Source organism: Aythya fuligula, chromosome 1, assembly GCF_009819795.1.
Source record: "Aythya fuligula isolate bAytFul2 chromosome 1, bAytFul2.pri, whole genome shotgun sequence".
In the NCBI taxonomy this organism is placed as follows: Eukaryota; Metazoa; Chordata; class Aves; order Anseriformes; family Anatidae; genus Aythya; species Aythya fuligula.
In genome coordinates, this window is record NC_045559.1 from 47834832 (window position 1) to 47859979 (window position 25148).

General features: G+C 45.7%; 2 protein-coding genes across 2 annotated transcripts; both read right to left on the reverse strand.

Annotated features, from left to right (window-relative positions):
• Positions 1-3: 3 nt before the first annotated feature.
• SOCS2 (suppressor of cytokine signaling 2) lies at positions 4-1921 on the reverse strand. The gene is made up of 2 exons (XM_032196920.1): positions 1867-1921; positions 4-1351 (listed from the first exon to the last, which is right to left on the reverse strand). Exons 1-2 carry the CDS (start codon positions 1886-1888, stop codon positions 903-905), a joined length of 471 nt encoding a protein of 156 aa, XP_032052811.1. The 5' UTR covers positions 1889-1921; the 3' UTR covers positions 4-902.
• Positions 1922-19021: 17100 nt separating this feature from the next.
• On the reverse strand, positions 19022-24886 carry MRPL42 (mitochondrial ribosomal protein L42). The gene is made up of 5 exons (XM_032196225.1): positions 24683-24886; positions 23525-23588; positions 22404-22488; positions 20391-20554; positions 19022-19188 (listed from the first exon to the last, which is right to left on the reverse strand). The coding sequence occupies exons 1-5, from the start codon at positions 24759-24761 to the stop codon at positions 19143-19145; spliced, it is 438 nt and encodes a 145-aa protein (XP_032052116.1). The 5' UTR covers positions 24762-24886; the 3' UTR covers positions 19022-19142.
• Positions 24887-25148: the final 262 nt, after the last annotated feature.

Consider the following 25148-nt stretch of genomic DNA (forward strand, 5'->3'; position numbering starts at 1 on the left):
AAAAAAAAATCCAGATTTCCCCATATTTTGGGAAAGAAGCTGAAGAAAACATTCTACACTGTAGAAGACAGCCGTAACTGCTGATATCCATGCTTTGACATCAGAACCGAGCAGCTGCAGTTCTGCAGCGTGGAGTCCTGAAGCCTCAACCAAACGAGGCTTAGCAGTAATAGCATGGATATATCACCACCGGGAAGATGTTAACATGTTAACAAAGATTCTGGGATACCAATCTGGTATAATCAGCAACATACTGGGTTCCTACGAAAGATGTGGCATTTCTCCTTAATATCAGCTTTTAGAGAACTTTGAAAAACAATGTTTTAAAGTGATTGCTTTCAGTTCCCCTTTCCTTGCAGAAAAGCACAGAAATTAGAGTTCAATAAAAACTGAATGGATGATCGCTTTTTTGACTGGATTTGATTAGTTGCATAACTTTGGCAAGATTATCACAGTGTGATCCAGTTAAGCTCTCAGGATTATATGAACACCAGCACCAAATGAATCTCGGAATCAGACCACTGACAACTTCCGCGCTCTCGTACGTCTCTGACCACTTTTGCGGTCTCTCCCCGTCCCACCGCTCCAGTTAGCACTTTGCAGTTAGTGCAGCTTTTATGCCGTCGACAAAGCAACACGATCCGGAGGGGTTCCTGGCTTCTCGCCCCTCGCAAGGACAGCACGCCACCTTGCCGAACCCCCGAGGATGCAGGCTGGGATTATCCTACATAAAGCCTCCCTTTGTGGCATCTGAAATAAAAGCCTTTCCCCAGAACTGCCACTGTTTTGATAGTGAATTCCATGCTGAGCCGTGCAACTGGTTACTCAGTTCTTTGGCTGATTTTAAGAATTGCATTTAAAAGTTACTCTGGAGTTAAGTTGGAGGCATTGAGAAAAGATAGCTATACCTGGTACCGGTACTCTTTCAAGTACTCTTTTAGTCTGGTTGGCAAGGGCAGCTCCCAGATCTGGTTTGTGCACTTGTTTATCGTTATCCGGCAGCGGTGTTGCAGGGATGGAGCCGACGTGTAGAGAGGCTTGTTCAAGTAAAGATGAACCGTCCCGTTGGAGGGCGTTTCGGTTCTGTCCTTGCACATGAGCACGTAGTACTCGATCAGATGCACCACGCTGTTGAACTGCTTCAGCCGGGACCTGACGCAGGTGATGGAGTCCAGCCGAAACTTGCCGTCCTGGTACTCGATGCGTAGGTTGGTCGGTCCCGCTGATGTCTTTACCGAAATAGTCAGCAGGTACTCTGAATGCGAGCTGTCCCGAACCAAAAAAGTCCCTTCGGGGGCATCCTGTAACCTCTCCTTGGCTTCAGCAACGCTCATGCTGCCCCAGTACCATCCTGTCACGAGAGCAGAGAAAGCAGAGTTTTACTTCTTGCCGGCTGCCTGTTCGTTTAAGAGCCGCCTGCTCTTTGCCTGGCGGAGCCGCAGCACCCGTTCCTTTCGCTGCGAGCAGCCCGGGGTCCTGCCGGCACGGAGCCTTCGTGCTCGCTGTCGGGAGCGATCCGCCTGACGGTGCCTCCGCTCCCCGCACCGGGACGGGCTTCTGGGCACGGAGGGGCGGCCGAGCCGCTTCTCCCGCTGCCGGCGGGGACGCGACGATGCCGGCCCCGTCCCCGCGGCCCCCTCTCCCGGCGGACAGAGCTCCGGGTACCGGGGGTGCCCCCGGCCCCGCTCCCCCCGCCGCCGCCCCGGCCTCCCCCTCCCGGCGCTCCGGGCGCCCGCCGGGGAGCGGCGCTGCCGCCGCTTTCGCTTCCCCCCGGCACCGCGGGGCCGAGCCCCCTCCGCGCCGCGCCGCCCCGCTCTTCCTCCTCCTCCTCCTCCTCCTCTTCCTCCCCGGGGCCGCCCCGCTTACCTGCGCGCCGCAGCTCCTCCATGGCCGCGGCCAGCCGCGCCGCCTCCCGGGGCTCCTCGGCGACGGGCGCGGCCGCCACCGCCTCCCCGGGGCGCCCCCAGCGCTCCCGGGGACCCCCGGCGCTCTCCAGGGGCTCGGCGGAGCGCAGGGTCATGGGGGGGCGCCGGGGGCGCGGGGCCGGGGGCGCCCGGGGGGCTCCGCCGCCGCGCTCAGCGCCGCGCAGGGGGCATGGCCCCGGCCCGGCCCCCGCCGCCGCCGCCTGCGAGCGGAGAGAGAGCGAGGTTAGCGGGGACCGGCCCGCGGGGACCGCCCGGCACCCCCGGGGGGGGACCCGGCCCGAGGGACCTCTCCGCCGCCCCCCTCCCCGCCGCGGGGGTCTCGCCTCGGTGCCCGCCCGAAGCAGCCGCGCCCCGCGGCCCCGCGCCCGCCAGGGGCAGCGGCGGGGACGCGGCGGGGAGGGGGCGACGGCTGCGGGACGCCCCCCGCTCCGCCACATCCCCGCGCGGGGACCAAAGCCCCGGCCCCGCGGGGCCACCGAGCCGGGCGGTGCCAGCGGGGGGCGAGGAGGGGCCGGTCCCACGCGGCCCGGGGGGCTCGCCGGGCTCGCAGCCCCCTCGCCCTGCCTCCCCTCTACCTAGCGGGCGCACCGGCCGCCGGTCTTACGGCGGGGCCGCTGCCTCCCATCCCCGCAAGTTCCCCGCGGCGCAGCTCGGCAACTTTTCCCAGCGAAACTTCGCCGGCTCCTGCCGCTGCGAGCCCCCGGCCGTGCCCGCCGCCCCCCGCCCCTCCCGCGGCGCCCCCTCGGAGCCGCCCCGGGGACCGGGCGCCGCCGCCTCGCAGGTGCGGCCGCCGCCTCCCCGGGATCCCCGGGGGCAGCGGGACCGAGCCCGGCCAGCTTTCCCCTTCCCCGTCCTCGGGGGAGCGCGGGGGGGCCGTCGGGGAAGGCGCGGCCCGGCGGCGGGGCTCGGGTAGCGCGGGGCACGGCACTCACCGGGGCTCGGCGGGACGGGACGGGACGGGACGGGGCTGCTGCTGCCGCTGCTGCCGCTGCTGCCGCCGGTGCTGCTGCTGCTGCCGGTGCTGCTGCCGGTGCTGCCGGTGCCCCCGGAGGCGGGGCGGTCGGGTCGCTGCGGCCGCCGGCGGTGTCAAGGGAGCGGCGGCATCGCGGTGCGGGGCGCAGGCAGACAGACGGACGGGCAGACGGACGGACGGACGGGCGGGCGGCTGCCGCTGCGAAAGCAGCAGCAGCAGCAGGAGGAGGAGGAGGAGGAGGAGGGAGGAGGCAGCAGCAGGAGGAGGAGGAGGATGGTCCTTGTGGGGAAACAGCCCCCGCCCGCCCGCCCGCCCCCCTCCTCGCCGGGAGCGGGCAGGAGCGAGCGGTCCGTGCCGCCTTTGATTCGGAGGCGCGGGCATCCTCCCCCCGGCCGCCCCCCCGCCCGGGCAGGCTCCATACAAAGGCTGCTTTCCAGGAACTTTCCAGGAACCGCATCATGTGACGGCCCCGCTCCGCCGCCGCCGCACCGCTCCCGGGCCGCGCCACCGGAGCCGCGGCACCGCCCGCCAGCGCCCCGCGCCCCCCCGACGGCCCCCGACGGCCTCCGCGCTCCCCCCGCGCCCGGCCTCCGGGGCACCGGGGCCGCCTCCCGACCCCCCCCCCCTCTTTCCCCCCCCCGCAGCCCCGGCCCCGCGACCCCACCGGGGGGGCCGGGGCCGGGCCGCGGAGCCGCCGCAGGTCAGTGCCCGGGGGGGCGGAGGGGGTGGGGGGGCGGCGGGGGGCACCCCGCAGCCGCCGGGCACCTGAGCGCGGGGGGCGCAGCCGGGCCCCGAGCCGGGTTTCGGGAGCGGGAGGGGGCAGAAACAAAGCGAAAGCGGCCCCAGCCCGCCCCGGCCCCCGGCAGAAGGTCGGGAGCGCCCTCAAAGCCGGCGGCGGCGTTGGGAAGGCGACGTTTTCGGCTCGGGAGGCGGAGGAGACGAGGGGTGTTTGGGGGCCGAGGAGGTGGGAAGCAGTGCGAGGTCGTCCCCAAAAAAACGGGGGGGTGCGGGCCGGCCGCCGCTGGGGGGGAGGCAGCAAAGGGCGTGCGGAGCCGGGCGGCGGCGGCGGGGGGCTCGGGGCAGGGCAGGGGGCGAGCCCCGGCAGGCAGCGACAGCGACTGCGACAGCGACAGCGACAGCCCCGCCGGTGCCTCGGCTCCGTGCCCCTAGTAAATCGTGGAGCCGAGCAGTTTTTTTTTTTTTTTTTTTTTTTTTAATAACGAGGCCACCGAGGAGTTCTCCGAAAGGCTGCCGTGATTTTTCAGCGCGATTCTTGAGGATGTGGGTGAAGAGCGTCGGAGTTAATAATTCGCCTTTTTCTTAGAAATCGCCGCTGAGTTTGGTAGCTGAAGCGATTCCTCTGCAGGGAAAAAAAAAATAATTCTTTGTTAAGTGAACTGGTCAGCGTGGTTTCATCTGCTTGTCGTGTCTGGGTGCTTTCGAATTGAATTTGTTCTGTTTCTGAAAAAAAGGTGGCTTTAAGCACCGACAACAAAGCAGGTTTAAAATGGGGGCTGGAAGGCAAACACGGTCTTTCTTACTTAAGCATTCTCAGAAATGGCTTAAAACAACACAGGTCCTGAAGGTCAGTTTTGTCCTTGTTTTCGTCGGGGCAGTTCAGATAGCCTCGGGTCCGGCTGCCAGTCGCTCCTGTGGAATGCCCACTGGCTTCTCCCCGGGTAGAAGTGAGGAGGGGACAGAACAGGTCTGGGTCCTCTGCAGCTTAGTTAACACTTTTGCTCCCGGTGATGAGAGACCTTGCAAAAAGTCTGATTTACTTTTTTCAAAACTGCGTTGGCTTCGTTATGTCCAAAACATTTTTTTTTTAATGGAATACCGATTTATTTTTATTGCTAAAATCATTCTCCATATGCATGTGCAACTACAAATCTTTTTCTCCAAAATATATAACTTTTCTACAACAGTTCTCAAATTAGGAATCTTCCCTTAAAGTTCACAAATTTATCTCAGAGAAATGCAGTGCATCTTGTCCCGATCCAGAGCTGCTTTTCGCAGCTGTTGTAGTCCTCTTTTCCTATGTTATTTATTAATGACATTTTTTAACGTGGATAGGATCTCAGGACTTTCTTTGCTTTTGCTGTTTATTCGTCGCTTGAAGTCATAATAATTTGTTTCTGAAACCACAGCTGGCTGCTAGAAAGTCACGGAGAGGAAGACCGTGATTTATGTGGCGAACGAGAAACAAGAACAGGAGAATGCAATAAATGTTTGTTACTTAAAACTTCAGATATTGTTATGAAAAAGGTAGAATAAAAATTAAAGAGGCAGTATATCAGCAGGATCTTTCCTAACTAGGGTTCTGTTAACTTTTCCATGGGAAGTTAATGTCTCTTAAAAATAATACTAGAGGTCTGATAAATTTGCAAGAGTAATGAAATTCAAACCTTAAAAGTGCAAATCGATCTTTAAATGATGCTTTTGGCACCTTGTAAGAGTAGCTCGGGGCAGAGCTGCCTTCATGCTCTGCTCTGAGACTCCCCCGAGCTGCAGAGGCTCGGTGGGAGAAGGGGACGTTTCACTTTTTCTTTCGGCACTGTTAGTTAGCTGCTTTCCTCCTCTGTCTGTGCGAGTCTCTCACACAGCCACAGGGGAGAAGAAAATAATTTTTTAGTGTAAGAAAAGGTGATTAAATTAAATTACTTTTGGGATTATGGGCCACATGTGGTGTATTAAACTACTTTAAGCTACTTTTTAGCTTCTTTGGCATTAGGATGTTTAATACATACTTGCTCTGCCTTTAGTGCTTTACTGGATAAGAAAGCAGAACGGAGCAGGAGAAAGGTGGGAAATAGAGAGAAAAAAGAGAAAAGGAGCAGCAGGGAGATCTCAGGCTCTGAAAACTAAGCTTTCCATCATGTAAACAAAATCAGGTTTTTAATTTACCATGTTACAAACAATAATTCTTCAAATTAGTAATATGTAGTAATATAAAGAGAGAATTACTTTGCATAGACAGGGATTTTAAATTCGTAAGTGCAACTCAAACTGAGTGCTTTATTTATTTCTGGTGGGCATGTTTTGGGGTAGCAGTCCTGGGACAAATACTGACTGGATCTATAGGGATATGAATCTTCTGAGCCAGTTTTCGAGGCATTTCGTCCATCTGCGGAGGAAAAGCACAAACTGCAGAAATCTCTGATTTCTTTTCCAGATCCTTTCTACCGCACACGAGCATTTTGGTTTGGGCAGTGCATCATCCATATAGTAGATATTTAAAATCAAGATTTAGATTAATAGTGAAGAAATGAACATTAAGAATTCTTGAAAACCATAGCAGAATATGTTACATTTGTGACTTTTCTCAAATGTTCACAAAGAGAAAGGGAGGGACGAGTGGGTTTATTTTTCAGTTTTCCTTTAGGCAAAAATCCTTCTCATGACCAAGGAAGGAGGCAGCAGAACTTTCCCAACAGTGTGAAGTGCCTGTTGCTAGAAATGTTTTTCACTTTGTTCCTGAAAAGTATGCCAAATTTACTGGAGAGCTAGCACGCTGATTTATTTATATAATATGACGTGAGTAGAGAAGGGGGTAATGCATTTTTGGCCCGGCTGATTTTGCTGAATTTGCTTTGATTCGCTGAAAAGGCTTAAAGCTGATTTATTGAGCTACCTGAAAGAATAAAAGGGGCCTTTCCTTGCTCTCTGCATCCCTGTGCCCCGAAGATGCTGTGTAGCAAATCCATGACATGCTCTTTGGTCAGATAAAATTTGCTTCAGCTAAAAGGCTCGATATTGCTTATCAAACACATGTCTGCTTATTGACCAGAGTTTGACAAGCATTTACCTGAGCAGATGTAAATGGCAACGTGTAACTGCCCTGCCCTGTGGTCACGGTGGTCAGGCAGCACGGCTAGGGGAGCAGGAATATCGAGCCTTTCCCTCCAGCAAATTAGAGCAAGTTAATTGTGGATACACACCACGAACAAAGTCTGCGATGAAAGCCCCTGGAGAATTTCTCAGCCTGCAGCCAGGAGGAAGGTTTGCTTGCTTCACAAAGAGTTCCTAAAACGTAGCAAATAGAGCAGAGAGAAAACAAGTATTTTCACAAATGGGATCACACGGCTCTTTCCAGCTGCCCGAGGAACAGAATGTTTTGATGAAATAAATTATAATGTATACCAAACAATTTTACTCTTAACCAGCTGCCACCTTATTTCCTGCCATTTCTATCCATTCGGATATGAATGCTTTATCTTTCTTAAGAATATACATTTGCCAAAGGAGAATAATCAAAAGTTCAGTGAGTGGTTTCTATGAATCAGTGGTGTTCTAAAAGAAATCCAGCACATGTAATTTACAAGCAAGCCATCAGGAGATAGCACTAAGAGCTGTATGCTGAAATAACATCCAGATTATTTTCTTTCAGAGACGGCTGAGAAAAAGAAGGATCATTTCCTTTGGTTCGGTGGGTAGGTAGATGAACAGTCAGCAGCAAGCCCGAAACTCTGCGAGGTGGCAGTTAAACCCTTCTCCTTATCATTACGTGCTTTATACTTCTTAAAACTTACGGTAGCATCCAGAGGCCTCAGCTGCATCGAGTAAGAAGTTCAGTAGACACATTTAGGATCTTTAATTAAAAACATGTTACATGTAGAGCTTTTAGAGTTTCTCCAATTTACTATTTAAATTTAAAAAAATAATAATTAAAAGAGTAACAAAAATATTTTGGCTTTACTTGTTAAGGAAAACTGGCATGTAGTGGCACAGGGCACTAAGTATAAAAAAGAGGAATTTACACAGTCGTGTTCACCTTACCCTGTGTTAGACCTCCTTCATAAGCAGGTCTGCTCTGTCACGTTGCTGTCCTGTGAATACGCAGTGTCGCCCTGACCAGGATGAGCTAAATATTGCTGGGAGTTACCTGGGGATGAGTTGTAAATATTCGTGCTTTGACAGCATTTTCTTCCCTGTTAGGCTTCCTTTTTATCAACACAATAGGCAAGACGACTGCTAGCAAACACTATGTTGATAGAAGTCATTTTCAACAACTGCTAGGAGAGTATTTGTTGTGAATCTTAAAATATAAATACTTAATACTTAAATATAAATACTTAAAATACTCAGACTACAGCCTGTGATGGTGTGACTGTACTATTTGTTTTGCTTGTTTCTTGGCTGAGAAAGTGTGTATACACCTGAGAAAGAATGCATAGGTGTGTACACAGACGCACACCTATGGGTACATGTGTTTGCACTCACCGTCTTTGAAGTTCTGGATGTTTGGAGAAACGTACACCCTTGCCTTTGTTTCAGAAAAACCCCAGAGATAGCACAGCTGAAAGCACTGTGAAATCTTGCATTCTTGTCCTAGCTGCTGCCAGAAAAAACAAGCCTTTTATACTTGAGGAGGCTCGAGATGTTTTCTTGCCAGTTGCGAGTCCTACTTCTCCGAGTAAGAGAGAGGAAGTAATGTCTGTGAAACAAGTTTTTTTTTTTCTTTTTTTTTTTTTTTTCTGACAGACAGCGTGCAGGCAGCTCTCCTGGGCTCTGCCAATCTGTAAGTAATTAAAGTTCATTCGTTGGCAAGGAGTCATCTCTCGGACTAATAAGGAAAATTAAAATAGGTGGTGCAGGGGCTATCTCCAAAGGAGAGAGTTTTGAGTGCAAAGTAAAATGGGGCTGGAGAAGAAGCTGGGTTATATGCCTCTGAATAAATCGTCTCCCTTCAGAATAAGATTAATTTTAAATCTCTGTTGTAGTTCTTGTATTGAAGATGGTTTAATTCACCCAGAGCTATTTGGCCCTGAGGATGAATTCCTACAATTAAGTGTTTATGATTGAAAGTGCTGCCATGGAAAGCAGACAGATGAATATCATTTCAGGAGTACTGCGAATAATTAAGAGAGTAGTAGAACCTTTTCCTGGGTTCAAGCCACTTTTAAACTTCAGGCTAAGGCTATTGTGGACTTCAGGGTAAGGCCTGATGTGTTGCTACACCTAGGGGTTTGAATAACAAGGTAATCGATGGGGATCAATGTGCTCCTACGATTTTAAACTTCTCACAGTCAGTGAAAATATTCATCCCGTGGTATGTGTGTATGGTGCTCACCTCAAATATGTTTTTCATATCAGTGCATTTAGTGTTAGCATCGGGAAATGGACCTGACCTGCCTCTGATGCTGCTTTTGGCTGGTGACTGAGGCGTCTGCTTTCCCTGCCACCTCACGGGGAGGCTGGGCACGGGAGCATCCCACAGCTGGACCAGGCTGCGAGACCTGCTGGCTGCCAGCTGCCGACTTGTGCCCGTCCTCTGCCTCAGGAAGGCTCCAGGCATCTTGACTGGCATGCTAGGAATCACCTGAAGCACAGGCCAGACGGACAGACCGCCGTTTGGGGGCTCAGCAGCGTTAACAGCAGGCTGCTCTCCCTCCTTGTGGACAGCACATGGGTCCGCAGCTGTCCTCCCCTGGCCGCTGCCTGCCTGTCCCCACAAGGGTTGCCCCTCTGCGAGCAGCTTTGGTGGCCAGAGCGGTGGCAGATAAAATCGGATGGGCTGCTTGAAGCAGTTTCTGTCTCCTCTCACCCTGTACCTGAGCCATCCGTGCTGCCTGCCGGCAGCAGGAATGAGAGATTAACTCTCGCATCTCCCCCCCAGCAGCTCCAGCTCTCAGTGCGAGATGTGGGCACCATCCCCAGCTGTGGTGGGCTCAGTGCTGGGCCCCTGGGGAGAGGACACAGGGGGCTCATTCTGCCCCAGGGCTGGGGGCGAGGGCAGGAGCCCCGCCATCTGACTCCAATCCCATGCCATATGCGACTCGAAGTCCTTAGATGCCCTCTGCTGCCATGTACCAGAATTAACAGATGGCTCTGCGTAACCAGACTCGGGTTTGCGGAGGCTCATTATTATCTCCGTTTTTGTAAACGAACAGGGGAGGGGAAATAAAATCCGGAATTACCACAGAACATGCAAAGCTTTGTCAAGGGTAACCTCGGACTGGGTGTCTCTTCTGCCTTTTGGTGCCACTGTCCTGAACTTTAAAATTTTAGCATTACTTTTAGCTTTCTTTCCAGACCTCACTTCTCTGATAACTGATAGATAAGCAGGTCCCTCGGGGAATTAACTTGGCCCAGAGAGATGCCCGGCAGAGGTTTTCCCTGGCATTTCAGGCCCCATCGTGCTAAATGGAAGGAGGTTGCGAAACCTGCCGCTGTGGTCAGGCTTTGTTGGGGTAGGGGCTAAGGGATGCTTCAGCAATTGGCTGCCTCTTTTGCATGAGACAGGCCAGCACGCAGGAGTCTGCATCTATATGGAACAAGAGTGATGCTTCTGCCCCACATACTTGCCTGTATTAGGGCAGTTTTTGTGTGCTGGCAGGCACACAGCAATCCCGAATCGAACACAGCGAATCCTGGAGGGAATCCCTCGACAGGCTCCAAGAGTCGAGTGGTTTTGCCGTGCGTGAGCTTTCGCTATGTTTGTTACACCAGCTCCCGTTCCCTCCCCTGAGGAAAACCCAGGCGAGCACTTCTAATTCCCCAGCCTGCTTCCTGACACAGATGTGAGCGAGCGGGTTTGATCTGTATGAAGTCTGCAGCCCCCGTTTGTGCACATTTCTGAAGCTGCCTTACTTCTCCCGAGGCCAGCCTGTTGTGCTGTAGGGGGCTGGCGGCGGCACGCAGGCAGCACAGCGGAGCAGCAGCAGCTCTCCGGCAGGACGGGATGGGATGGGATGGACGGGATGGGATGGGACAGGACAGGATGGGATGGGACAGGATGGGATGGGATGGGACACATGACCGCAGGACCCGCTGCAGGTGGGCGAGGGGACGGGCGAGGGGGACGTGCAGGATCCTCTGCCAGGCTGGCGGAAAGAGAAAGCCAGCGTGCAGCGGCGGGGCGAGCTCTCACGCTACGCTCCCTTTTCCCTCCCGCCCTCCCCTTTTAGCCACCCGGGTGTAGAATATGCTGCCTACATTGTTCAGGAGCTTTCTTTTTTCTTTTTTCTTTTCCCTTTTTTTTTTTTTTTTTTTTTTTTTTTCTTTTTTCTTTTTCCAGAACACAATCTCAAGCTCACAGAAGTCTGCAGCAAAGTCTTGCTGTGAATGGGGTCTTTGTTCTGTGAGACTGTTTCTGAAGACTCCTGGCTCTCCGTTCGTCTTTGCATACGAGGCTGAAACACAAATTTGTCCAGATGCTTTTGTTTTCAGCACGTTCGCGTCCTCATAACTCCCCCTTTCTCACAGAAGTGCATGAAGCTCTCTGGTAGGTGTGCTGTATGTTGTCACGGTGGCTAACCTGCAAAGCTGTGCTGATTTATACCACCTGACAGCATGCTCCGTAGCATGTATATTTACTAAATCCATATTTTTCCAATTTCTTCATGCTCTTGCAGTGGCAGTTTTTTTCTATCCATCAGGGAGTGGGATCCTGCATCCAGAGTATGTAAATAACAGCTGTTTCCACTCAATTTGCATTTATATACTTAACACTTCAAAATAGATTATTTCTAGAAGCTTTCACAATCTGGTCACAATTCCTACTTAGTCAGAGGTACTGGGGAGATGTTAATGAATCCCCTCTGGACTAGCTGAGGGAAAAAAAAAGATACAGCAGCAACAATGAAATTCCCCGAACAGGATGGATTGGTTACGCCTCTGATGGTCATACTTCAACAAGGAAAGGAAAGATCTCTTTTCACCTCCTTGGGCACCTTCAGCATCATTTCTAAGCAGGTGACGGTGTGCCAGGTAAGGAGAGAAACTGCCATAACTGTGCTGAACTGGTGGAGCATTTCTAGTGAAATTAATTTATTGTGTGAGTGTAGCCAAAAAGAAAAAATAATGGCAAATCATTTATAGCAAAAAGTTTATTTGCCAGTGTCACAGCTATTTAAATGAATTAACCTATTACATCCTGAGAAGAAAAGCAGCTCTTTAATTTGTTTTGATATGACTACTTTCTTTTGTTGATATTTCACTAGCCCTGAAATGAAAATACAGCATTTTAATTAAAAATTATAAAATGGAGATTTTAAGAAATTAATGTCCATTTATTATTTTTGTCCAGAAAAGTTTGAAAGCCTTTCATCTCTGTATTTTTGCAAATGCCTCAACCTGAACTATTTTGTTAGATTCCTTGGATCCTCTGAATGCTGAGGATTATGGAATATTAATATTTAGTGACTTTCAGTTCATGTAATTTACTCTGATGTGGACTATTGGAAGAGAGATTTGTTCCTAAACCCAGATTTTTCATTTTAATTATTATTATTATTTGTTATAGAAAGGCACTTTTCTGTATCTGTAATTTTGTTTATCCAGAAGAAAAATACTTTTATGTTTACTGCAGTCCCAACTGGGGCATCTCTGGACTGGATCGGACGATGCTGAGGACTCAGTTGTTTGGGGAGAACAACGATTGTGTGTGTGAGTTGTTGCTTTTGCATGTCTCAACAAGCCTGTACCAGAGTCATTTAAACTAAGCAGGAAGAACAAAGACGATCTGAGCTCAGGTTGTCTGTAAAAACAACATGGGTTCCAGCTACTTGGTTTCAGAGGGCATGTTTGTATTTCTAAATTTAAAAAACTTCCTGATGCCAGGAGGACTGACTTATATTCGTGATGGCTGGGGCTAGTTCCCTCTAGAGAGGGCTCCCACTTCCACACCCCTCAGCACTCCTTGGGCTCTCTGTGGTGCCCCCACAGACCCAGCATGTAATTATGATTATTATTTTTTTTTGTGTATCTTTTCAGTTCAAAGTATCTGAAATGATGTGCAACTGTCCTGCAGCCTGCTATAAGTGCTTTCCTAGAGTGAAAGCAAAGGTACGTATTGCACATTCTGGGATGTGGTTAGGCTTGAGGGTGCACGGCCCACTTGGGTAGCTAGAAGATAGCACAGAGCGGAGTGAAACAAGCCTTGGGACTCTCTCTGCGAGGGTGTGTGGCCTTAAAGAGGACTGAAAGAGAACTGGGGAAAAAGGGAGGGTGAGCAGCGGCCCAGAGCTTGACCCGCAGCAGTAAGGACATGCTTAGAGGGGCCCAAGGTACCGGCCTGCTGCACTGTACCTGTACTCTGGTAAAGGAAAGGGAATTTTATAACAATACAAGGTATTCTTGGAAAATGACAAGTGAATTCATGCTTAAAGTCAGGATTAAAAATTACAAAATAACCAAAATTATGAAAAGAGATGTGAACCTTTATAATACTGTATACTAGCATAAACAAATTGTAACATAATTAGATTTCAAGGAAAAAAATTCTCTGCCATTAGTTTATTTTTTAACTGAAAGCCTCGAAGTGTCTTAACTGAAGTAGGAGTTGAAGAGCACTGCTGCAGCACAGCTCTGATCCAGTACAACTCCTACAGATCCTGACCAGAAAAATGTGTGTGTTTTGAAAAGAAACAATACATTAACTTGAACATTTGAGTAATGAGAAAGGCTAGCAGTGTTTAAGAAGCACTAGTCTTTACATGAAACTATAAAGCTCTGCTTTAGTGAGTAGGAAATATGTCTGTACAGCAGGGCTTTGCTTTAATGGTTTAGACTTTTATTTAGGCTTCTATCCTACAGGATAATGGCTTAATAAAGTAGCCTAATCTAACACAGCCGCTTTTCATTGTTCATTTAAATTTTCTGTGATACTTACATGGTTAAACTTCTATTAGTTTTGGCAGAAGAGATTACAAAAATCAGCTCGTCCAGAATTCTTTTTCTATGACATCTCATTTTGCTGGTAGAAAGATTCTTTCGTTGTGGAATTGTAAACTTTGGTAGCAGTCAAAACTGGCCTCGTTTAAAATAGTAAATTGGGTCTGATCCAAGACCGTTGTTTCATCTTGACAAGCAATAAAGCTGAGTGTAAGCACAACTATTCTCTGTATTTATTACCTATTTGATTTTCAGAAAGACTAGTTGGCAAAGTTTCTCAGTTCTGTTGGCCATTCCAACCCCCTGTACTGCTTCTAGGTGATGAAAGACTTTGTGATACATTGATTATAATCTCTCACATACATCATGGCACTAAATAAATTGGTATTCCAGGCCAGAGCTGTTGCCCCTCTAGAAGCCACAAAATGCAGTAACAAACCAATTGTGCTCTTTGTTGATGCAGCTCCCACATAGCTCCTACCACCTTTGGGTGTTGAGCAGTGGCTGAGTGGCTGTAGTTACATAAAGTGGAATTGCCATTCTTTGTAAATTGTATTTAAATTTTCAGAGAATTCTGTGCAAATTACCCAGTAAATTATCATTTGTTGTGTTCATTTTTCTGTAACTACCAAGAGGTAACAGTTGGAACCATGAGTGCATTAGAAGAGATGTTATAAAGATAAGCAACTATCTTATTTCTTCAGTGACTAAATAAAATGAAACAAAACATGCAACGGCTTAACTACCATCTCAGCGTTGGAAGGCTAGTTAGATGTAAGGTGAGAGATAATTTATTGAAATTATCAATAAAATGTGTGTGCATTACTCCACAGAGAAAACAAAAAGCAGAAAGATAAAAGAAATCTGTTGCAGTGAAGGCAAAACACATTACTTCATCTGTTCAGCAAGAGAGAAATGCTTATTCTTTAAAATATTCTGCTGACTTTGCCAACTTTGTATTGCTCTCAGACTTTCCCCCAAACAAAACAAAGCAAAACAACAAACAGTAAACATACTTTTATTTGCCATGATAGAGACATCTAAATCTTCACTAAGCTCCATCCTCCCTTCATAGAAAACAGAAAAAGCACCTCCTGGAAGCAATGTACAGCTTATTCTAGACATTCATTTCAAAATGGGATTAACTGCCTTGTTGAGGTACTGTCTTGTGTGTGTCAATTAACTATAAGGTGAGCCTGCAAAGATTAAATCAGTCTTGGATGTCTAACTGGTTGCTGTCTCAATGTTAAGAGACAGGTCCAGCTCCTATGCGTTGTAGGTACACAAATAATCTGAACTTTGTTCTAGCGAAAGAGAAAAGCCCTGAGAAGGACCTGGGGGTTTTTGTTGATGAGCAGCTCAACGTGAGCCATCAATGTGCACTTGCAGCCCAGAAAGCCAGCCTGGGCTGCATCAAAAGCAGCATGGCCGGCATGTTGAGGGAGGTGACTGTCCCCTTCTGCTCTGGTCTTGTGAGACCCCACCTGCAGTGCTGCATTCAACTCCAGGGCCCCCAGCACAAGAAGGACATGGAGCTGTTAGAGCAAGTCCAGAGGAGGGCCACGAGGCTGATCAGAGGGCTGGATCACCTCTCCTGGGGGGGCAGGCTGAGGGAGTTTGAGTTGTTGAGAAGGCTCCAGGGAGACCTGACAGTGGCCTGCCAGTGCCTAAAGGGCCTACAGGAAAGCTGGGGAGGGAATCTGTGTCAGGGAGTGTAGTGGTAGAGGTAATGGCTTTAAACTGAGAAGGGAGATTAGGATTAGAAATTAGGAAGAAATTTTGTTAGGAAGAAATTCTTCCCTCAGCAGGTGGTGAGGCCCTGGCACAGGCTGCCCAGAGAAGCTGTGGCTGCCCCATCCCTGCAGGTGTTCAAGGCCAGGCTGGATGGGGCCTTGGGCAGCCTGGGCTGGTGGGAGGTGTCCCTGCCCATGGCAGGGGGTTGGCACTGGGTGGGCTTTAATGGCCCTTCCAACCCAAACCATTCCATGAATCTGTGACTGGAACAATGGCTTATAGTCAATTTATTATACTGTAGTGTTAAAGCAAAACGTGCACCCTCCATCACAGAAGACGGTAGCCTACAGCTACTAAATGTCTTTGTTATGTAGCCTTGTGCTCTTTGGGGGAACAGAATGAGCATGTGAGAAATTAGAGCAGCTCGCATGCTAAAATTCACAAAGACTGGAATAACCAAGAAACAGCATTGACTTTAAACAGAAATTACTATTAATAATGCAGCAGATACAGCAGTGATTCAGTCATGGTACAGCAGAAGGTAGAGATGTCAGGTGAAATTCAGGCCTACTACAACCAACAACAGATAAGAAGGGAGCTTCTCCACAGCTGTGTATGGCTGCAGTTAAGGGATGGATAACCCTTATACCTCCATTTTGGTCATGAGGAACTGAAACATAGACACGAAACTTGTCAGGGGCATATTTGGCAGTTGGGTCCCATTATTCCTTCAGCGTTGACTCTTTTTTTTTTTCAAAACCTCGAGATGTGTTTCTTGTTGTTGTTGATAAGTATGAAGACAGGTACATCTCCACTACACATTACAAAAGTAAAATTGGTCAAAGCAAACAGGAAAAGTCCTACAAATGAACCCTTACCTTTTGAATCCAAGCACTTTCAGACCTGCCAGTAAATTCCTTATTCTTACAAATTTAATTAATTTAATTCTTATCATAGTGTTAAGTTTCACAAGATAGCTAAACTGTCTATGGTTTCAGACAAATCCAGTAGAGCTGTTGTGCAAGATTGCCTCCCGGTGGCGGTACCAAGAATCTGCAGAATGACATAATTTGCACACAGACGAGGCAAAAACCTGTTTTAAAAGAATGCTTCCTTTTTAAACTCAGGTCTAACCAGAGAAAGTGAAAGAACTTTCCTCTCAGTTGAACACCAATATAAATTTGTGTGATTTTAAATGGCCTGAATCGAGGACAAAACTTTTGGTATTTGACTGAAACATTTTTCTAGTGGCATACTAACAAAGTTTCAGCAGAATTTTACCGAAATGTTAAAAAAAAAAAAAATCAGTAAGATGTATCCAATTGCACACTATCCACGGCAATGAGGCTAACAAAGTCTGAAACACTTAGTAACTACTCAATACAAAGCAAATGACTAAGTGCCGAAACTTGGATAAAAGTGCACCAGAGGAGACTTACCATCCTGTGAGTTCTGTGCAACTCAAGTTCTCAGTTACAAAGGTAACAAAAAATAAAAAAAATAAAAAAGGCAACAATACCCAGAAATCCCAAACTACCTTTCAAAAGTATTTTTTAAAGACAGCTTTATATAGCTGTTTAAGACAGAAAATCAGGAGGACAGCTCGGAATTACTGTAGATGTAGGACTTCAGTAAATTCTGCTTCAACTGACCCAGCAGATTTAGTATAACAGAACAGGGAGATTGAATGGCAGTGAAATGTAGGGAAAGATTTAAAAATTCCCACTTTATGGATTAATGTAATAAAGTTAAATAAAATAAAATAAATAAAATAGCAAAGAATACTTGTGGTGTGTTTTATACTTGGTTTCCAGTAACTGGTCAGAAGAGTAAGTGCTTTAAAGATAGCAGTCCAGCACAAAATGGATTTTTAGCCCTCAAAACACCTGAACAGCATCCAAAAGTGTTTAAGAAACATTCAGGAATTGAGCATTTCTACAGTGACTGGGTGTTTGATCATCAACAAGTTTGGCAGGCAGGAACAGCCTTTATAGTATTAGGCAGGAATAAGCAAAAGTATGTGTGTGGGGAGGGAAATAAATGCTTGAAAGTTTAATCCAAGAAAGAATATATTTTCTTAAACTGGAATGGAGTCAAACAGTGACAAATTAGTTTTCAGCTTTCCAAAATGAAGGGCAGTTCAATTTTACACAGTGGAATGTAACAATACTAAGTATAAGATGTAAGCTTCTCACTTATGGACCAATGTCAGTACCTCAGTACCAGGCACCATGAATTGATGTAAATACTAAAATCTGCTATATCTCTAATTACTAAATCACATCTTTAAATGTGATGTCATAGGCAGAAAAAAATATTTTTATTCAATTGAATTTGCAAAGGAAGCAGCCATCCTTTTCATAGTTATACCTTCACGATAGCATCTTTGTTATCATGTGAGCAACACATCGTATCACATTGAGCCAAAATGTAGGGTGATGTAGGATTAAACATGGAGTGAGATTAATTTACAAGCATAACAGAGAGAAGCAAAACTGTTTTATGCTGTGCCATGGTAAACCATTATTGGCTAAGTGGCATTAGGTTTCAAAAATTCATTTTGAAAAGTATTACCAAAATGAAGACTTAGAGTAGCTTAACATAGTTTTCCAGAAGTACTTAATGACAGCCTTTTTGCATGCATCTGACATTACTCTTACACAATTAAAGCACTCAAGGAAAATAAATAACTCCACAAAAAGTGGTTGTACTCGGTACTAACAATGACCAGAACTAGACCCTTTTATGGTACTCAGCTTCTAGCAAAACATACAGATAGCACATGCAAAATGACACCAGACTAATGCAAGAGACAGGTGCCTTTCTAGCTTATTCAAGTTGCCTTGGAAAGGAAATACAATCAAAATATGTGACACGCGGGATTTTTTTTCTTGATTATTTACTAGGATGTGCAAAGATGACTTAATGTCATCACTGGGATCTCTGCAGAAGCACAATGTTCCATGCTGGCCTTTTCTCTAAGAAGGCTGGTGCCTAAAATTGTAGAGTGGAGTAAAGGATCTCCTATTTCTGAGAAAAATGGTACATCACAGAATATTTAGATAGCAGAAACATTTAAGCACTACAGAACACTGAAGGCATGGATTAGAATAAAACCATGTTTCTTCAAAGCATTTGATGCTATAAAGGGCCAGTTCTTCCGTCTTGGTAAGCTGGAATGAGCTGTGTGTCTTCAGTGATTACCTGGCTAAAGCAAAGAACTCTTCCTGCCCTGAGCTACAGCCATTCAATGTATGTATGAACATTGCAATCTCACTGAACAATAGTTGGGGTGAGTTTAAAACAAAAAACAAAGAAAACGTACACAGAAACATCTCAAATCTTTGGGAATGCCAGGTGATTTAGAAGGATGAGTGATGCTGTAGAAGCTGAAGTTTAACCAAGCTGGACAGTTTCCAGTACATGGCAAGCCTTAAATTCTTTAAACGTCAGCACTCAAAGCTTATCTGCATTTCAGGTACTTGATTTCCAAAAACACCAAATCCCAGCACGTCCAGTTCTAGAACTCCCATTCTGAAATATTGCTTCTATGTATTCCCTTTACTAATGTTAAGCCTCTGGCCTGCTTTAATCAGATCTCCCAGTCACGTTACACCCAGTTCTAAGACTGGCACATTTACTGACCCTGCACATACCATATTCTTCTGAGTCCTCACTTCATTACTGCAGTTTTGCTGTTTTTCTACTTAACTAATTGAAATAGCAAAAAAAAAAAAACAACCAAAAAAAAAAAAAAACACCCAAAACCCACAAATTCAGTTAAACATGGTTTATTTAAAACATTCATGTAGAAATGACAAACACCTCACGTTCTGCAATTTTTATTTTCAATAAGGATTAATAGCAAATTGTTGCTGAACAAGAAGTTATCTTAATTATCTGTCCTTAGGAGGATTAGGATTCTTCCGTCTTCTATGATACCTAGAAGAAAGAGAGGCTGCAGTGAATGCAAGCTTTGGGAAGTCTTTGATTTTCCTGACAGTATTCTGCCCAGCAAGTAGTCTGGAGGTTACACAAGTAAGCAAAACACAAGATACACAAGCACAATCCACAACAATTCATTAGATGTCATCTTTGTTGTTCATGAAGTTACATAACACTACTCATTTCTATTGCTACATCTGCTACAAGCACACAATAATCCAATCAGTTCTACAGCTGAATAGGTACTAAGGCTGCTGTTTATTCTTAATCCTTTATACGAAGTTAATTTTATTATATAGTCAGATTTTCCTCTGGCTAAAATGATTGCTACAGAATAATCAGGGGTACAGGAGTTATAGCAGACTGTACTTGAAATAGTGTAATATTCTGCAAACTAAAATATATATATATATATATATTTGCAACAAAAATAATTAGATTCCTACATTCTTAATTACCCACCCTAAAACAAGGAAGATACAGTTTGATGCTCATTAAGTGACAGCTACCCTTTAGTCATAGAAGTTCTACCATTTCATCTCTTTCACCTGTTCCCAAAACACAGTAATTTAAAAAGTGTGCTGGGGACCAGAAAAAAAAAAAAAAATCTCCCATTCTCTCTGTATCAGGTCTTCAAGACTATAAAATTAGCAGTTATGATTAAGTGTAGTAACACAGACTGGAAAGGAGTTACACAAACTAAAATGCTGTTTGTTTCTAGTGGGGTGTCTGAGTGTACATAGTTTCTCTAAGCTCAGTTGGGAATGCTTGTACCTCTCCTAGTAGCTTTCTGAATGCAGGGTACACCAAGGCACACCTTTCCTCATTTCAAATGAAAAATCACTGTTCTCAAGTCTGAGGATCACATTTTCAAGCTGTATTAGGTGCAACTTCACTTATGAAACTTTAACAAATAACGTGGACCAGTAGCTGAATGGGTAGTATGAAAATTTTCTACTCCATGATATTTTTCCAAAATCACAAAGGGTATCAAAGGGGCAGAGTTAAAAAAATAAATAAAAAAAAATACAGGCTTCAATTTACATAACATTGCATTTCAAGTGGTATGCAGTAGCCCATGTGCTAACAGTATCTCATCTCACAAGACATATCCTAGGTTGAATTTGGTCATAAATTATTCCCGTGTTTCCCTTTACCTCCAAAAAGAAAAAACGCTGAAAAGAAAAAAAATTACTTACTGTCCTACAGGATACCACCGATGTTTTGTTGTGTAAAACATTTTGCTGAGCTCTTCAATTGTAGGACCTCTATCATCCTTTAGTTCATTTTCATTCAATCTGGATTTCAAAACTTGATCAAGGGTTTCTTCTTTATGGTTCACTGGATCTGGCCGTGGTATGGGCTATAAAAACAGTAGTGCATATATTTCCTTTTTCTCCTCTTTGATGAAAAACAAGAAGTCAAGCTACATTAGTAACATTACCATTTACTAGCTGAAACCAAGGAATAAATAAGAATTCTGATGAAAGTAAAGGCTATTTACAACACCAGTACCATCCCCCAGTGAAAACCACAGATCTCTGGAAACATTACCCCAGGTGCTGGAGCTGATTACTGTGCCCCTAAAATCAGCGCTGCTGTCATCACTATGGCTGATCTTTACAATTCACTGGCTGAATCATAAGCATCAATTTACTGACACAGAAATACTCATATTATTCCTATTTATAAGTTTATTCATACTGATCATCAGCATTTAGTCACACTGCTAAAAAAAATAATCTTTAAATGGGTTGTACTTTGGAGAAGAATGTCACTTCCTAATCGTGCATCATTGTCCTGGTTTCAGTTAGCACAGAATTAATTTTCTTCCTAGTAGCTGGTGGAATGCTGTGTTTTGGCTTAGAATGAGAAGAGTGCTGATAACACCCCGATGCTTTAATTGTTGCAGAGCAGTGCTTATACTAAGCCAAGGACATCTCAGCCTTTGCTCTGTCCTGCCAACGGGCAGGCTGGGGGGTGCAGTAAGAGCTGGGAGGGGACAGACCCAGGACAGGTGACCCAAACTAGCCAAAGGGGTATTCCATACCATCTGACGTCATGCTAAACAATATATAGGGGTGGCTAGCCGGGGGGGGGGGGCCGGACTGCTCGGGGTTAGGCTGGGCATCGGTCAGCGGGTGGTGAGCAATTGCATTGTGCATCACTTGTTTGTACATACTATTATTACTTTCGTATTATCACCATTGTATCATCATTATTATTATTGTTATTGTTATTTTTGTTATTTTTTTTTCCCTGTCTTATTAAACTGTCTTTATCTCAACTCACGGGCTTCACTTTCCATTTCTCTCCCCCGTCCCAGAGAGGGAGGGGGGAGGGTGAGCGAACGGCTGCGTGGTGTTTAGCTGCCGGTCGGGTTAAACCACGACAATCATCTAACACGAAGATATTTGTTCCCATCCTAAAACTTACCTACTACCACAGCTACTAGTATTTTTCCCTGGTTTATAACCTTTTGCTCCTTAGAGACATGTAAACGATAAATTTTGAAATACCAATATCTAACTTACAGGCAATGAGTGCTAAACTAAGTTTTCAGTGGAAAAAAATTCACATTGAGTTATTTCAGCAACACAGCTACCATTTGCAATATTTTACTAGCACATGAGAATTGGAAATTGACACAAGAAGCATTCACTTTCTGCAGTGTAAAGAACACACCAACAGTACTACTGATAGATTAAAAAAACAAACAGTAGTTAGATTTTTCTGTGCAGTTTATGAACCCACAGTGCTGAATGGAATTTAAAGCTTGAGTAGAAAATAGCAGCAGCAGAGGCACTTCTTCATATCCTCTTGCCCAGACTGCTGCATCTGTGCATAGCAGGATGTGTGAACCGTTGTCTGAATTTCAAACATCCTCTTTGTGGAGCATGCTCTTAGAAGCTCGCTTTTTCTGTAGCACTCAACTGTGAGTATCTCATTTAATTCTTTGTTAGTTACTGTATGCTGTAATACCTGAGCATTTCTTACTCTGTAACTTTCCCTCAATTTAATTAAAAATAAATGCCGTCCTCATAGCAGCAGCTACATTCACCATTCACTTGCTGCACAGATACGCTGATCACATAAGAACTACCTCAGTCTTTCAAATTTAAAAAAAAAAAAAAAAAAAAAGATGCCCTAAAACTCAGAACTGCCATGCTTTTACATGACTAAGAAATATAAGTGTGTATGCTTGGACATACCTTTGTATACTCATATGGAATCTCAATCGAAGGGTGGTAGCAGACAATTGTCTTCGAATCTGATGTCAAGGCAAGTTCCACTTTGCTGTAAAAATAAAAAGTTACCTTCTTAAAAATATCCAAGTTTCAGAAATGCTAGGCAACTGAGCACTCAATTCCCAAAGAAAACTGTATTTCATCCTGAATTTATGAATTATTCAGCAATCTTCTGTAAAATAATACCTAAAAAAGGGTCACAAATATTTTATCTGAACTTCCCATCTGTTTTTCTTTCAGCTACCTTGGTGGTATTTTTTTTTCTTTTGGATAGAAAAGAAGAAAGGGCTAAAATGAAGGACTTCAAATAGCTAGAAACATGGTTTGTAAAAAAGTCTTTAAGATGTTGAATGATTACATATAAAACTAACAACAGATGGGGATAACAAACGTCTGTAATATCTAGGACAACACACCTTCATAAAAAGTGTGGCACCAGTAAGAAGGAATACAAAATAAAGTTCTTGGGTTTCAACCTTTATATTTGGTAACAGAGGGTGGTCAGCACAATAAACAAGGAGTTCTGCTGAGAACTTCCTTGAGGGAGTATGACTTTTCTCACCTTCCTTCCCTACTTACTTCTATGACGTAGTAGCTTCCTAAGAACTTCCTAAGGAATGCATGTGTTGCGCTTCTCACCGTTTGCATCACTTTTTCCAGTTTCTACTCTACTCATACCACCTTTTCCAGTTTCCAATGCAGTAGCCCAGCAGTTTCTGGAGTTTGTCTTAACAATAAGCATCGGTGAAAATCACTGCTGTCAGTGCTCTTCCACAAACAATACTGTAGCGGTACTGGGGTCATCAACACATTTTGAATTTAAAGTGAGTCCTGCATGATTTTTCATTATGCTTATTTTTGAAATATTATCTTTAAATTAAAACTTCAATTTTTAATAATATAACTTGTAAAATTAAAACTTTATATATAAACTTTACAATCATTAAGATCAGAAATAGTATTTTAGTTTAAATTATAATATATATGTCTCCAAAACCAGCATTGTATGACAACGCCATGACAGAGTAAGTAGCCTGGAATAAGCATCAAATGTAAAGGTCACACATCAAAGCACGTTAAGGTACCAGTTGTAGTCTTCAGGGAGAATCGAGTACGTGGATTTACGACAAGCATGATATACAGCTCCATCTGCAAAAAAATAAAAGTCACAAACACTGATGTAAAAAAAGCAGAGCTATGCCAAACGTAAGAATATTTACATTTTCATTTCAATCTAAGTCAGTTGGGGATTATAATCATATTCACTTTTAGATTAATATAACCCAAATACGGTCTGAATAGAAGCTCACTTTACTATGATTTCTAGTGCTATCATAGACATTGTATGTAGGTAGCCATGTCCTACTTTTACTTTTCCATTGTACTGTTTTCCTGAGAAACATCACAGTATTTAGAAAATACTGACAGATTTCACTGTTAGCGTATATTCTTTATATACCCTGACTCTCTCTATATTTAAAGGGTGAAAAACATTACCATATGGCTTACAAGTCAGATCATCTGATCTGATTTTTTGTTTTAATTCATAGCAGCATTCATTGGAAAAACAAATTTGTACTGTGCTAGAAACTGGTATGCAAGCTACACAGAACTACAATGTCTTGGCTGCTGTAACATCAGAGAACTTTATCCCTTCCCTAGACTCCTGTTACTCCAAGGAAAGCAATCACAAGAATTACAAGCAGTAAAGTAGCATACTGGACTCTACTAGCAAACAGAATGAGGGAAGTGATTATCTCCCTGTACCCAGCACTTGTCAGACCACATCTTGACACCATGGCCACATTCGGGCCCTCTAATAAAGAAAAAATTGAATAAATTCTGCAAAGGCCCACCAAAATAGCGAGGGGCTGCAACACCTGCCCTGTGCGGAGATGCTGCGGGACCAAGGCTGTTTCAGCCTACAGTTATGATTTAGTGTAGACTTTTCTCAGCATCGTTTGTAAGTCTGAAAAATTAAGTTTAAATCTTCAAGCATAATTTAATTAAAGGTTGCAGCAGTGTTATTTACACGCCAATTAATAAGTTAGATGAGCGTCATATGTGGGCACTGGAAAAAGCAAACCAAGACATCCTTTAATAACTAAAGGGAGAAAACAGAGTATCGGACTTGATTCAATAATTCACTTCCAGGTTCCTGTTGCCGCAAGCAGCGCAGGGCAGGGGCTCTGGGGCTCCCCCAGAACAACCCCCACGGCAGCCCCAGCCCCAGCCCCACTCACCCTGCGGCGGGGCCTGCGGGCAGGGCGCTCCCCAGCGCCTCAGGAGGACGCGGGACCAGGCTCTGAGCGGCGCTGCCATGCTGGCTGCAGCCAGGAAACCGGTGCTGGGCGAGACGGGCCTGAGCGAGGTTGTTTATCGATTATTTATTAATTTACGGGCCAGGAGCCCCGAAGGGCACGCACCGACCCACCGCCTCCTTCGCCCGCCCGCCCGCCCGCCGCACTGGAAGGGGGCCTCGCCCCCGCGCCGCTCCGCTTCCGGCGCCCGGCCCGCGGCCTGCTGGGAAATGTAGTACGCGGGGGGGGGGGGGGAGGGAATTGCATCTTCTCTGGTCTGTGGCGTTGGAATTTCCCGCACTCATCAGTGGAAACCTCACGGGTTCGGCAACATCTGGCTTTGTTCTGCAGCTGCAGAGCAGTCAGCCATGCTGATGCTTCCAGGAGCCTAGCAGACTCGCAGCCAGAA